This window comes from Halichoerus grypus, chromosome 9 (assembly GCF_964656455.1).
Source record: "Halichoerus grypus chromosome 9, mHalGry1.hap1.1, whole genome shotgun sequence".
NCBI classification, from domain to species: Eukaryota; Metazoa; Chordata; class Mammalia; order Carnivora; family Phocidae; genus Halichoerus; species Halichoerus grypus.
Window position 1 is genome coordinate 141505184 of NC_135720.1, and position 13003 is coordinate 141518186.

The 13003-nt window shown below is 42.2% G+C and overlaps 1 protein-coding gene across 10 annotated transcripts in view; it reads left to right on the forward strand.

Moving 5' to 3' along the window:
- Positions 1-13003, forward strand: part of CARMIL1 (capping protein regulator and myosin 1 linker 1) — a 307843-nt gene that overhangs the window by 151644 nt on the left and 143196 nt on the right. For all 10 annotated transcript variants that reach the window (XM_078055759.1, XM_078055757.1, XM_078055761.1 and 7 more), the window contains 3 exons: positions 1375-1450; positions 6025-6113; positions 7305-7399. In XM_078055759.1, coding sequence (XP_077911885.1) covers positions 1375-1450; positions 6025-6113; positions 7305-7399 — 260 coding nt within the window. The remainder of the gene's footprint in view (positions 1-1374; positions 1451-6024; positions 6114-7304; positions 7400-13003) is intronic.

Consider the following 13003-nt stretch of genomic DNA (forward strand, 5'->3'; position numbering starts at 1 on the left):
CCAGAAGCTATGAAATAATGTGAATTTCACCTCTCTTTCCATCTCTGCCTTTCTTTTCTATTTCAGTAAAAATTTGAGTATTTGCTGTGTGTCCTGCCATGCGGGTGAAACTGATATGGTCTCACTGAAGCCAGACAACTGAAATAGAGTTGGTTTTCAAAGAACTTACAACCTGGGAAGGGGCAGGGAAGACAGATGTTGAATACCAACTATTATCCAAGGCAGAGTAGAATTAATGCTAAATAGAGATGCAAACAGAGTGCTGGCTGGGGTGACCCAGGGGACTCTTAGAGGAGAGGATGTGTGATGTACACATCGCAGGATGCTTGGATTCTCATAGCCGAACATAGCAGTAAAAGATACTTCTGACTGTGACGTTGTCTGGTATGTTTGATGCATAGTAAACCGTCTGCTTTTTGGCCTGAGCATGAGTGAGGGGCATGTTGTAGCAGGTCAGGCTGGATAAATAGAGTGCAGACAGGTCTCTGATGCACGTAGCCGCCCTGCATGGCTGAAGAGTGTGTGTGAAGCATAAGACAAAAACACACCTGGGCTAGCTCATGTGTGTGATCAGTACAAGGAACTACAAGAAAGTACCAGAGGGTTGTAGGATGCTTGCTAAGCATCGGGGATCCGTTCAGGGTCACTTATCTGCAAGGCTAGACAGTGTCCTTGCTTGCAATATAAACTCCTCAACTAGAGAACACAGTTGACTCTTAACAGTGGGAGGATGGGGGCTAGGGCAATGATCTCCCCTCACAGTCAAAAATCCAAGTATAGCCTTTGACTCCTGAAAAATGTTAAGTACTCATAGCCTCATGTTGACCAGAAGCTTTACCAATAACATAAACACGTAACACACACTTTGTATGTTATATGTATGTATTATATACTCTGTTCTCACAATAAAGTAAGCTTAGAGGAAAGAAAACGTTATTGAGGAAATCATAAGGAAGAGAAAATACATTTAGAGTCCTGTACTTTTTTATTAAAAAGAAATCCATGCAATTCCTGTATATGACATTCTTGATGGTTAAAGAAATCAGACTCGTCAACATAGAAGGAGAAGTACGGTTTCTCCTAAAGCAAGGAGGCTCCCTGAACAAACGGGGCTACCAGTCTCTTTTCCTTTGGATATAGACATTAGGGGCCCTAGGGGTAGTTTAAATTCAGCTTTTCGGAATTCTGCTTCCATCATACTGAAGGTCTGTCCCAGAGAATTGTCGTCTCGTGGTTGAAGTAGTTTTAGTGGGATGTTGTGTTTGTAAATAAAAGGAGCTAACAAGTGAACTTGGATGTCGTGGGTTGAGAATAAAGCGCCAGTAAGGCTCTGGTAAGAGGGCTTTCAATGGATGTTGTTATTTCTGCTTCTAGGGACCTAATCCCCATCATTGCTGCTCTGGAGTACAATCAGTGGTTCACAAAGCTATCTTCCAAGGATCTGAAACTGGTAAGTAAGTGAAGATGTTGCAAATGTTGCTTACTTCTGCTGAGTTTCAAAAGCCTGATAATTATCAAAAAACATTTGTTTTTCTACTAATCTGGCAAGCTCTGTACATGCTTTTTTCTTGAGGAGATGTATTTTCCTGTAAATGATCTGCATACCATTTTACCAAGTTGGGAATGTGAGATGCTCCAGGGAAGTACTTCCTCGTGTTTTCAGCTGCTTCAGACAATTTTAGATAATGAACAGAGAGACACATTTAGCAGAGCCTTCAGTACATACTCATGCTGTTGGCAAAAACTATTAAAGTTACGTTTGCACAGCTGCAAATAGCAGACTTAATGTTTCTATCCTGCATTCCATCTCCACAAAGCTTCCCTTCCTAAGAATTTGGGAAAACATTATCAGGTAGAGTTGGTCTGCTGGAGTGATGATAGTGAACATTCATTTTCTAGAGGAGTTTTTGGGCAGATTTATATGTCAGCAAAATGAAATCAAAAGTGAGGTGTTAGTTTTCATAAGGTATGGGGGAGCCAAATTTTTGGTCTCTTTTACTAGTGGAAGTGAGATGCTCTGTTGGGGATTTTTTTGCAAGTTAAGAGCAGCTGTATGGGCAGACGCTTATCCATACGTTAGCTTTCTGCTACTTCATTTTAGGACAGGAAATAATCTATAGGTTGTTTTATTGGCGACTCTGCGTTCGAGCCTCCAACTTTCAGAGGTCATGGAAACTGGAGGCATAACGATTTTCATAGTGAAGAGGTAGGATTTTGATGGAGACAATGGATCTGTAGAAAATGGAGGGTTGAGATTTGCTAGTGGACAGGCTGCTGGTTCTCTGAATTTGCCTGGGGTGTGAGCGGCTTAAGGTATTGTTAGTATGGGCATGGGCTGAGCTCATCTGGGGCCCACTAAGAGCCAGTGTGGTAGAGGAAAGAGTGTGGGCTTGGAAACGGAAACCTGGGTCTCAGATCCTGGCTCCTATGGCAAGGCTGTGGGACCTTAGGGAAGTTACTCCACATCCCAGGGCCTCACCTTCCTCTTATTGAGAGTTAATTGGAGTTCATGTCTTATTCATCTCTGTCCGGTGCTTACCAGAGTATAGTGGCTCATGATAGCTATTCCATAAAAATTGGTTTAATAAATAGGTGTCAGATTAGTTTGTTGAATGAATGAATGGACATAGCAGTATAGCTAATCTGCAGGTTATTGAGACGAGTGAATCATGCGTATAGAAATGCTAACACGGTACTGGATATCTTGTAGGCATTTCCTGCTAACTGTTACTCTTATATCATCACAGACTAGCAAAGAGGCTGAGAAATGAGCAAGTGTGGGGATGCGAGTTATGGAAACTGTGTCAGCTACACAGGGGGAGGATCTGCACTCATGAGGATGGAGCTAGGCATGGAGGGGAGCCAGGTGAACTCCCAGGGTATGGACAGGACACCATGATGGGAGGGAGACCCGGCAACAGAAGCCTCTCAATTGCTGCCATTTGCAGGACTGAGCCTGCAGAGGTGACAGGCGGGAGAGGGGAGCCATTCGAGGAATGAGAAGTAGATTAGCTCAGTGATTGTGGGATCAGGGAGAACAACGCTTCTCTACCAAGTCAGTTTACCTGGCTATAAGTTCGTGACTTTCAAAATGGGGCACAGGACTGCTCTGCGGAGGGGCTGCATATCCCACTTTTGGAAATTGTGCCAACTCACGATTACAGGAATGTGTCCGGGCCATGGGGGCTGCCCTTCTATCATTGTTTCTCACGGCATGATCTCTGCAGTTGCCTTAGGTGTTTAGGCAAGAAATTATGCACCTCATCATTTCAGTTCTGCAACACAAAGCATGTAGGTGCTCAGATGCTTCCTTGGATGTCCTGGGATGAAAGGAAGCGTAGTGACAGGATTTGAGGGCTGCCCTTACTGCTTTCCTAGTAACTAGGATTTAAGCACAAAAATACCTATGTGTATATTTTTAATATTTGGTATTTTAAAATGAAGAATAGTCTTTGGGATATCACTCTTCAGTCTTCAAAAAGAATAGCAGTTTTTCATGTTTTTCACCCAACGTTAAAAAGAACTGATACTTGCCCCTTTGATGGGGATGGCAAGATGCAGCCTCGGAACCTTTTCTGATACTCAGTTTATCGGAGCACTGCTCTAATGGTCATATGTTACTTGCCATCTAGGTTTGGGGGTGTGTGTATCTCTTTACAAATTTCATCACTATAATATTCTTCAGTGTAGAAAACAATTCTTTTCATGTACTTGGGCACTTAATAAAAAGTAGCAAAATTAACGTAGACATGAATGACGTGTTATACCTCTCCCCCTACAAATGTTTTAAACAAAAGGGTGGACATACTTTTTGTACATTTTCTGTAATAAATTTTTATTACAGTAATTATACCCCATAGGTAAATGAAAGTCCTGCTTTGGGAAATTGTTTTTCTGGATACTCTGTAAGGGAGCTCTGGAAAGATAAGGATAGACTATGGATTGTTTTTGGAAATTAGGATAATCCCTGCAAAAACATTGTCTAAGCAGTGACTTTTTGTCATGCCAGCAGAGAGTAAGATCAATACCCCTGGTTGTATATTATAAGACAAGAATTACACTGATAAGGGGGTCACCATTTTGAAAATCACCACCATCAGCGTAATGTGAATTGCAGGCATTGGGTCAATTGGAATTAATTTTCCTCTTCCTTCATCAGTCTGTGGGACACATCAGAAACTCTGGGACTATGTGAAAGCTACATTGTAGACTGAATGAAATGGGACAGCACATAAGAATCACAAGTGCCTTAGATGCTGTGGGACTTGTGTGTTTCCAAGTTTGGTTTTCTAAAGGATATTCACTAGCAAATTTTTGTTACATTTCAGACTGTTGCAATGATGGCTAATCCAGTTGAATATATGGGATCTGATAAATCAAAGAATTGTAATTTTTTTGTGGTATTTTAGGAAAAGAAACTGCTTTGATTATAGTATGCCATGGTACACACAATTTTCTCCTTCCCTCCCTCCCTCCCTTCCTCCCTTCCTTCCCTCCTTCCTGCATTTTTCTTTCTTTCCTTTCCTTTTTTTCTTCCTTCCTTCCTTCCTTCCTTTCTTTCTTCCTTCCTTCCTTCCTTTCTTTTTCTTTCTTTCTTTCTTTCTTTCTTTCTTTCTTTCTTTCTTTCTTTCTTTCTTTCTTTCTTTCTTTCTTTCTTTCTTTCTTTCTTTCTTTCTTTCTTTCTTTCTTTCTTTCTTTCTTTCTTTCTTTCTCTCTCTCTCTCTCTCTCTCTCTCTCTCTCTCTCTCTCTCTCTCTCTCTCTCTCTCTCCCCCCTTCCCTCCCTCCCTTTCTTCCTTCTTTCTATATCATAAAGGATTTAAATAGACCCTAAGTTGTGATTAGATTTTAAAATCACTTTTTCATGTAGAAGTAATTTTAAAATCAGGAGCCACCTTAAATTAGTTTTGGGATAAGGCAGAAACATAAATTAAAAAACATTAATATGTAAAATTAAAAAAAAATTTGTACACTTCTGCCACCAGGATACAACTCTTCATTTTTCCTAGCACCCTCAAGACTTGCACTACATACATCAGCCATTTCAATTGTGATCTTCATTAAACACTTCATTTTAATTTTCCATTTTCATATAATATTATATCCTAAGCACTTAAAATATTTTGACAGATACAACTTTACAACTACTTAATTTTAAAAAACATGATGTTTATTAACATGAGAGAGCACTTACTGAATTCTTATTGGGTTGTTTCCCCCTTTATTTTAGAGAATACTAGCAGGAACATCGTAATAGTTTCTTATGTATGTATTTATTTATCAGACAGAGTGAGAGAGCACAAGCAGGAGGGAGAGGGAGAAGCAGGCTCCCCACTGAGCAGGGAGCCCGATGTGGGACTCGATCCCAGGACCCCGGGATCATGACCTGAGCTGAAGGCAGACGCTTAACGACTGAGTCACCCAGGCGCCCCTAAGGAACGTCATAATAGTTAACGTTTACCAAGTGCTTATTCAGCCACCCTTTTAAAGTACATGACATCTTTGAACCTTAACTTTCTTATCTATAAAAAGGGAATAATAATACTTAGCAGTTTTATGATAAAATACACACAAAGGGCTTAGCTTGGGGCCTAGCGCAAGACAAGAGCTCAGCAAAGGGATTGTCACCAGGAACCTAACATCGTTACCAACACTAAGTCTTTTGTTTTATGCTGGAGGTCACATTCTTTGGGAATTCCTTTTGGTTTTCCCAAGATTAGGATATGCCTCTGAGTGCCGACAGCACTACTGAAATGGCCTTTTATTGTCTGTTTTCTTGTCTCAGTGACCTGCTGGATGGTATACTCTTAAAGGCAGGGACTTTCTGTCCTTGCTTGTCGTTGTATCCCCAGGACCTTCATTGTGACTGTGCATAGTGGTAGAGGTCTGGTCAGGTTTTGTTGAATGAATGACTGCATGAAAATGTGGTTTATTTAATTAAAACTTTGCATCTGCATGGATTTGTGACAACAGAGTGAGGTTGCCTTGAGACTTAGGGCGTGGTCACACAGTGTCTTCTCTTACAGTCCACCGATGTCTGTGAACAGATCTTGAGAGTGGTGAGTAGGTCCAGTCGGCTGGAGGAATTGGTGTTGGAAAACGCCGGGCTCAGAACGTGAGTATTGTCCTGAATGTACGAGTATGTGGCTTAAAAGCTTCCTGCCATTTCCTCTAAAATTAATATATAGGTTTTTTTAAAAAAAAAGATTGAGCCATTCACATGTAAGGTATAATGTTTTCTCTTTAAAAAAAATAAATAAATAAAGGATCCCTGTGCTCCCCATCATCACAAAGATCAAGGATTTTATAACAACCTCTGTGGTCTGGTCACTGGATGTTTTCAAGGGAGCCCGGAGTGGTGGTTAGGACAGTGGGTCCTGAGCCAGATGCCTCATGGCCTTGGGCGAATTGCTGCACTTCTGAGCCTCACTCTCTTTATCTTTAAGATATCTTTAAGATGGAGAACACAATAGCACCTACCTTATAGAATGATGGCTGCGAGGAGAAGTAAATTAATATATGTAAAATCCTTAGAAAAGTAGCTTTCATATTATAGATGCTCTGTGTTAGCTCTTAGGAATATCATTCATGGTAGTCCTGATAATAACATATTTCCCATTTTGCTTCGATCTGTTTTATCTGTTTCTCTCTCTTTCCAAATCCATACTTAACCTTGTTCAGTAGTTGGGAATGGCTCGGTAGACAGTGCCCAAGCCTCACATGGAGTTCGAATCTTCCAGAACAAAGACTTTACTGCTCCTAAGTGAGGGGGGTTGACGGCTTCATAATCATAGCACTTAGTGTGTTATTTTAAGTACAACATACCTAAAATAGTGATTTTGAATTTTTGTTAAAACATAATGGTAGCAATCGTAGCCTTTAAACTCAATAATTAGGGCAAGCAGTTTTGCATCTGTGAGTATTGCATGAAGTGAGATAGGGTGAACAGCCGATTGCCGTTTCCATGAGAAGCAGGTTCAATTCAGGACTTTTTTTAAGTTATGGAGGGACTAAGTAATACTATTTTAAAGGGGCAATTATATATTTTCTTTCTGCTTTTGAATGAGGTTTTGGCTAATGAAAATGAACCACATTTTGGCTGTGGCTTTACAGATTCTCTAATGAGGATATATACTCGTGAATATAGACTAAATAGGGTGTTAACGAATGTATGGTAAGTAGATTAATATTGTAAAGGAAGGTTTTCTTCTTATAGATTTCACTCTAGCTCTTCTAGCTGTCAAACTTTTATTTGAGCAGTATTACATTTTGTGTTATTTAATCTTACTGTTTTGTTCACTTGCAGAGATTTTGCCCAAAAACTGGCCAGTGCTCTAGCGCATAATCCCAACTCAGGACTCCACACAATTAACCTTGCTGGCAACCCACTGGAGGATCGAGGTACTGTAGCAATTCATGTGATCACTGAGGCCAGAATTGTAGGAGCATTCGGCAGTTTTTGTGTGGCCACACCCAGAGAATGGTGTCAAGCTCGCTTCTAATTGTTTAATAAATGCTACTGGTGCTTAGTTGGCTTCTAGGTTTTTCTACCCTTTGATGAAAATACTGGTGCTAAAATTCATTCTCTAATTAACTTCTTTTGAAGAGATACAAACAGAAGGGAGGATATTATCTTCAAACTGCTGTATTAGTTTTTTATGACTGCATAACAAATTACCGCCCACAGGGCACGGGTGTGTTACGGGACAGTTTCCTTGGGTCGGTAGTCTGGGCGCAGGTTCGCTGGGCTGTCTACTCAGAGTCTCTCGAGGCTGAAGTCAGGTTGTCAGCTGCGGCTGTGGTCACATGTGACCTGATGTGTTCAAGCTTGCCAGTTGTTGGCAGAATGAATGTCCTTGGGTCTGTAGGACAGAGGTCCCCATATTCTCGCTGCCTCTCATCGGGGACCACTCCCAGCACCCGGTCTGTGCTCAGGTCCTTACGACATGGCCTCTCCTCTCACTGCGTCCCAGTTTGCTTTGTGCTTGAGGCAGTACGGAGCATGTCTCTTGGATGCTTACCTCTCTTTTAAATAGAGCACCTGATTAGGCCAGGCCCACCCAGGACAGTCTCCCCTTTCGATGAACTCAAAGTCAGCTGAATAGTAGCCCAGTCCCATTAGCGATGTGTCATATGCTCGCCAGTCTGCCCCACACGCTCAAGGAAATTATGCAGGGCATGTGTACCGGGGGAAGGAATCTTGGGGATCATGTTACTATTCTGTGCACCACATGTATCTTTTAATATTTAACAAGATTTGAACATGAGGATCTGGAGAAAATGAAGCACTGGAGTTCACGATGAGGCAGAAGAAGGTTTTGTTGAAAGTGTTTGTGTGGGCAGAGGGCGGAGTCAGTAGGTTTAGAATGTGAAGCTCAAACATTTGAATTCTCAGTAGGGGAACATTGGTGGATGTGGCTTAAGAAGAAATAGCTTTATCTCTAGAGGGAATGTTTTGTTTTCATTATCTGTTGCAAATGTTTTCTAGCATTGTTGAATAAAAGCCTTTCATCTTGTAATGTTATATATCTGATGAGGATTAATTATTAAACTGAGCTGAAGGTACTGATAGAGACAGTTCTGCTTTGTGTTCCTGACAGAGACAATGTTCTTCATTGAAAAGGGTACCCACCCGTGTGGTATTCAAACCAAAAATAAAGAGCAATTTCCTAGCATATAAAGTAGTGAATCTAAAGGAAGTTGGAGACTGAATTAGAAAACTAGATCACATGAAAATCATCCTCATGGAATCAGCCACAGCTGAAAATCATGGATGTGTATCCTTGAAATAGGAGTTTCTTTGGGGGTATAGGAATTTCTTTAGGAAAAACTCATGTTGTCTCTATTAGCCAACTGCTAGAAAGTGATGAATATGACACACGGAAATATACACGGAGATCACCTTTTATAGACAGGACAGCAGTTTCTGCTTTGCTTTTTAAAATGGGAGGGACCCAAACATATTCATCTACTGACTGGACAGAGTCAGTGGAGGGAGGGAGGTGATGGAGGCAGATCCTTAAGGATGTAAACCCAGAGTGCAGTAGGCCAGGGGACGGGAAATGCAAACTCACACCGCAGTGAGATACCACTTCAGAACCAGTACCACTATGATCAAAGTCAGTGTTGGAGAGGACGTGGGAAATGGGGACGCATGCTTTACTGGTGCGACTGTCAGATGGTGCAGCCACTTTGCAAACAGGTTAGACAGTTTCTTAAAAAGCCAAACACAAATTGGTGCAGTCGGTGAAGCGTCCGACTCTTGGTTTTGGCTCAGCTCGTGGTCTCGGGGTTGTGGGGTCAAGCCCCGAGTTGGGCTTTGTGCTCTGTGCGGAGTCTGCTTCAGACACTCTCTCCCTCTCCCTCTGCCCCTCCTTATCCCCCCTACCCCTGCATGTGCGCGCATGCTCTCTCTCTCTCTCAAATAAATAAATCTTAAAAAAAAAATAAAGCTAAACACAGATTTGCCGCAAACCCAGCAGTTCCACTCCTAGGTATCACTGAAGAGAGGTGGAGCCTACGTTCACACACAGACGTGTGAATGAATGTTTATAGCAGGAGTCTTCCTAGTAGCCAAACCGTGGAAACCCAACCGTGGAGGCAGATGAAGGGCTGATCCACGCTACGATGCGGTGGGACTTCAGAAACCTTATGGCAGGTGAAAGAAGCCGGACCTGAAAGACCACACAGTTTGAGTTTGGGAGCTTGGAAGGAAGTGTGAGGCCCTTTGTCTCCTCATTTGTTGTGAAGCTCATGTGCTCTGAGGGGCAGCCGTACTGGACCCTCAGACTCTCGTCTTTGGTTTAAACTTCTTTGCTGGTTCTTGCTTCGTTCTGGTGCATTCTAATTAGATGCGGACATTTCTTCTCCACCCGCTTCCTTTTTGTCCCTGCTCCTTGTCCCTCTTCCCCCCCAAGCCTCCTCAGACCTTGGACATAATCAGTATTTCCTTTAAGTTGAGTTTGATTTCATCTTAATTCTCTTCTGTAGCTTTTTAATTGCATTGAACATCGTGGCGAAGTTTAGAGAGATTTCTTTTCTGTCAGAGCATGGGCTCAAAGAGGATGTTTCCAGGCTTTCGTTCTCCACATTCCTACCTCTGAGACCTGATTTGATGTCTTTTCATCTCCCTGCAGTCCATTCACAGGAGCTAAAATCCCAGATCATTCCAAGGATATTTTCCTCAACATTGTGTGCACATACCGACTCTCCGATACGGTGTCTGCTCACATACACTCAGTTTTTGACACTCCTGAAAATGTTTTCTCAAGCTGAGACTTTCCTTGTTCCAGCCCCTCCTAGATTCATTCACTGATATATTTGCCAGTGTTCTTGGACAACTGCCAACACCCATATTTCCTACCTTCGCTCTTGAGGCTGAGCCTCCTGAACACAAATTCTGTATAGGTTTTATTTATTTAAAAAAAATTTTTTTTGGGTGCCTGGGTGGCTCAGTCATTAAGCGTCTACAGGTCATGATCCCAGGGTCCTGGGATTGAGCCCCGCATCCCACTCCCTGCTGTGCAGGAAGCCTGCTTCTCCCTCTCCCACTGCCCCTGCTTGTGTTCCTGCTCTTGCTATGTCTCTCTCTGTCAAAAAAATAAATAAAATCTTTAAAAAAAAATTTTTTTTTAAAATTCAGGCTAAATATCTGAAGATGATTGGTAGTTTTTCTGCTTATGGATGGAAATTCCACAAGAAATCCAACTAAGTGTAAAATATTTATAAGAATTTCAATCCAGGCAAAATATTTCATGATCTTTGTTTCTAAGCTGTTCAGTGACTGTATTTTATGTTTGAAAACAGTAAAACGTGTGGGGAAAGAATTTATAATTGAATCATAGGGTATATAAAAGAGAGCAAGGAAACTCAAGGAAACACAAGACCGTTTAGCAGCCCAGAATTCTGAGGAATTTCAACACCAAATGGAATTTGATTTTGTACCTGAACCATCCACTCAGGGACTTATTTGGAAACTCTGAGAGAGCAGGTTTGGCTCCTCGCTTTGTGATATGAATGTTGATGCAGCAAATTCCTATTATTTACTGCTCAGTCTCCTTGTCACACTTCTGAACAAAGGACAGACAGCCTTCTGCTGTCGAGGGGCTCGTGGTGAAGGAGGTGAAGGTATGAATTAGTAAGCAGGGTGTGGTGTGTATGAGCAGTGCTGCAGGTGCTGGGTGCCCTGCTTTCTCTCTCGTGCGGAAGAGACACACAGGCAGGGAAAAGACCACACACATGCACAAGCTCTTCTTCTTCTGGTTGGGGGTCCAAGGCTGTTCCCCGGCTTGCTCTCGGAGCTCTGTCCTGATGTGTTTTCAGATTGTAGGTCAAGACCCATTCGCAGGTCATGAAATCAGTTTCATAGCTCATGACAAGCATTTGAACAAAGAAGAAGAATGGGGCGCCTGGGTGTCTCCATCAGTCAGCGGCCAACTCTTCATCTCGGCTCAGGTCTTGATCTCACAGCGGTGGGTTCAAGCTCCCGCGTTAGGCTCCATGCTGGGTGTGGAGCCTACTTTAAACAAAAAAAAAAAAAAAAAGGAAGAAGAAGGACTAGAACAGAATAGAAAATATCGGGGGTGCCTGGGTGGCTCAGTCAGTTAAGCGGCTGCCTTCAGCTCAGGTCATGATCCCAGGGTCCTGGGATGGAGTCCCGCTTTGGTCTCCCTCCTTAGCGGGCGGGGGGTCTGCTTCTCCCTCTGCCCTCCCCCTAAGATCATGCTCACTCTCTCTCTCAAATAAATAAAATCTTTTTAAAAAAGAATAGAAAATACCAGAGTGCATTTGTTCGGGAAAACTTTGGTTTTACTTTCCTAATACATATGTATGTATGTACTTTTGTGCGAGGTTCCTTCATTGTGATGTCAATCTGTTTCTTTATGTGGGTCACAGTAGAAAAGGCCAAAGAATCTCTGCTCCAACTCAACTTGATCCACTTTCTGTGCTCGATCCTTAGGCTGACGCAGTGTCGGAACCACGGTGTTCTCGGTCACTTCCTTGTGACTAACCCTTTGGATCCGACACGACTTTTTGGATAATAGTTGAGAATTTTTGGAGAATGCAGCTCTCGCCTCTCTCTGCTCCTTCCACATGCTTGACTTCCTTTTTTTTTTTTTTAAAGATTTTTTAAATTTATTTATTTGAGAGAGAGAGAGAGAGAAACAGCATGAGAGGGGAGAGGGTCAGAGGGAGAAGCAGGCTCCCCGCTGAGCCGGGAGCCCGATGTGGGACTCGATCCCAGGACTCCGGGACCATAACCTGAGCCGAAGGCAGTCGCTTAACCAGCTGAGCCACCCAGGCGCCCCATGCTTGACTTCCTTAACCATTACCAACCCCTTGTTCTCTTCTTCCCAGTCGTCCCTCCCCGTTCCCCTCGTTTTTATGGTCTCAGCCTTGTCAGGAATGTCTGTCCATTTCCTCCCCTCACTTTGTTCTAAGTTGGATTATTTTGTTTAAAGATGATTTAGAATGCTGTCTCAGAATGGTTTTCTTTTGGAAATGTTGACCTGAAGTACCCAGATTTTTTTTTTTTCTGACCATCTGGTTCGATCTGAATAAGACAAGAGAAACAGATTCTAGAATTGCCGCTTAACTTTTTTTTGGTGCTTTCTGTCTTTCATATCTGCCAATGTGTACCCGTGGGTTCTGGAGTCAAAATACTCGAGTTCAGTTCTGGGCTTTGCCACTTTCTAGTTGAGTTTCCTGGGACAAGTTACCTAACTTCTGTGTTTGTTTCCTCATCTTTATTTTTCTAATTTTAATTCTAGTAGAATTAACATACAGTGTTATATTAGTTTCAAGTGTGCAATACAGTGATTAAACAATTCTATACATTACTCAGTGCTCAGAAAGCTACAGGTACTCTAGTTTGTTCATCTTTAAAATAATAATAGTACTGACCACATAAAGGTGTTCTCAGGATTAAATGAGATAATACACAGAAAAGGACAAGAATAGCCTGTCACATGCTGTGTACTCAATCAGTGTAAGCTTTCACTGCTT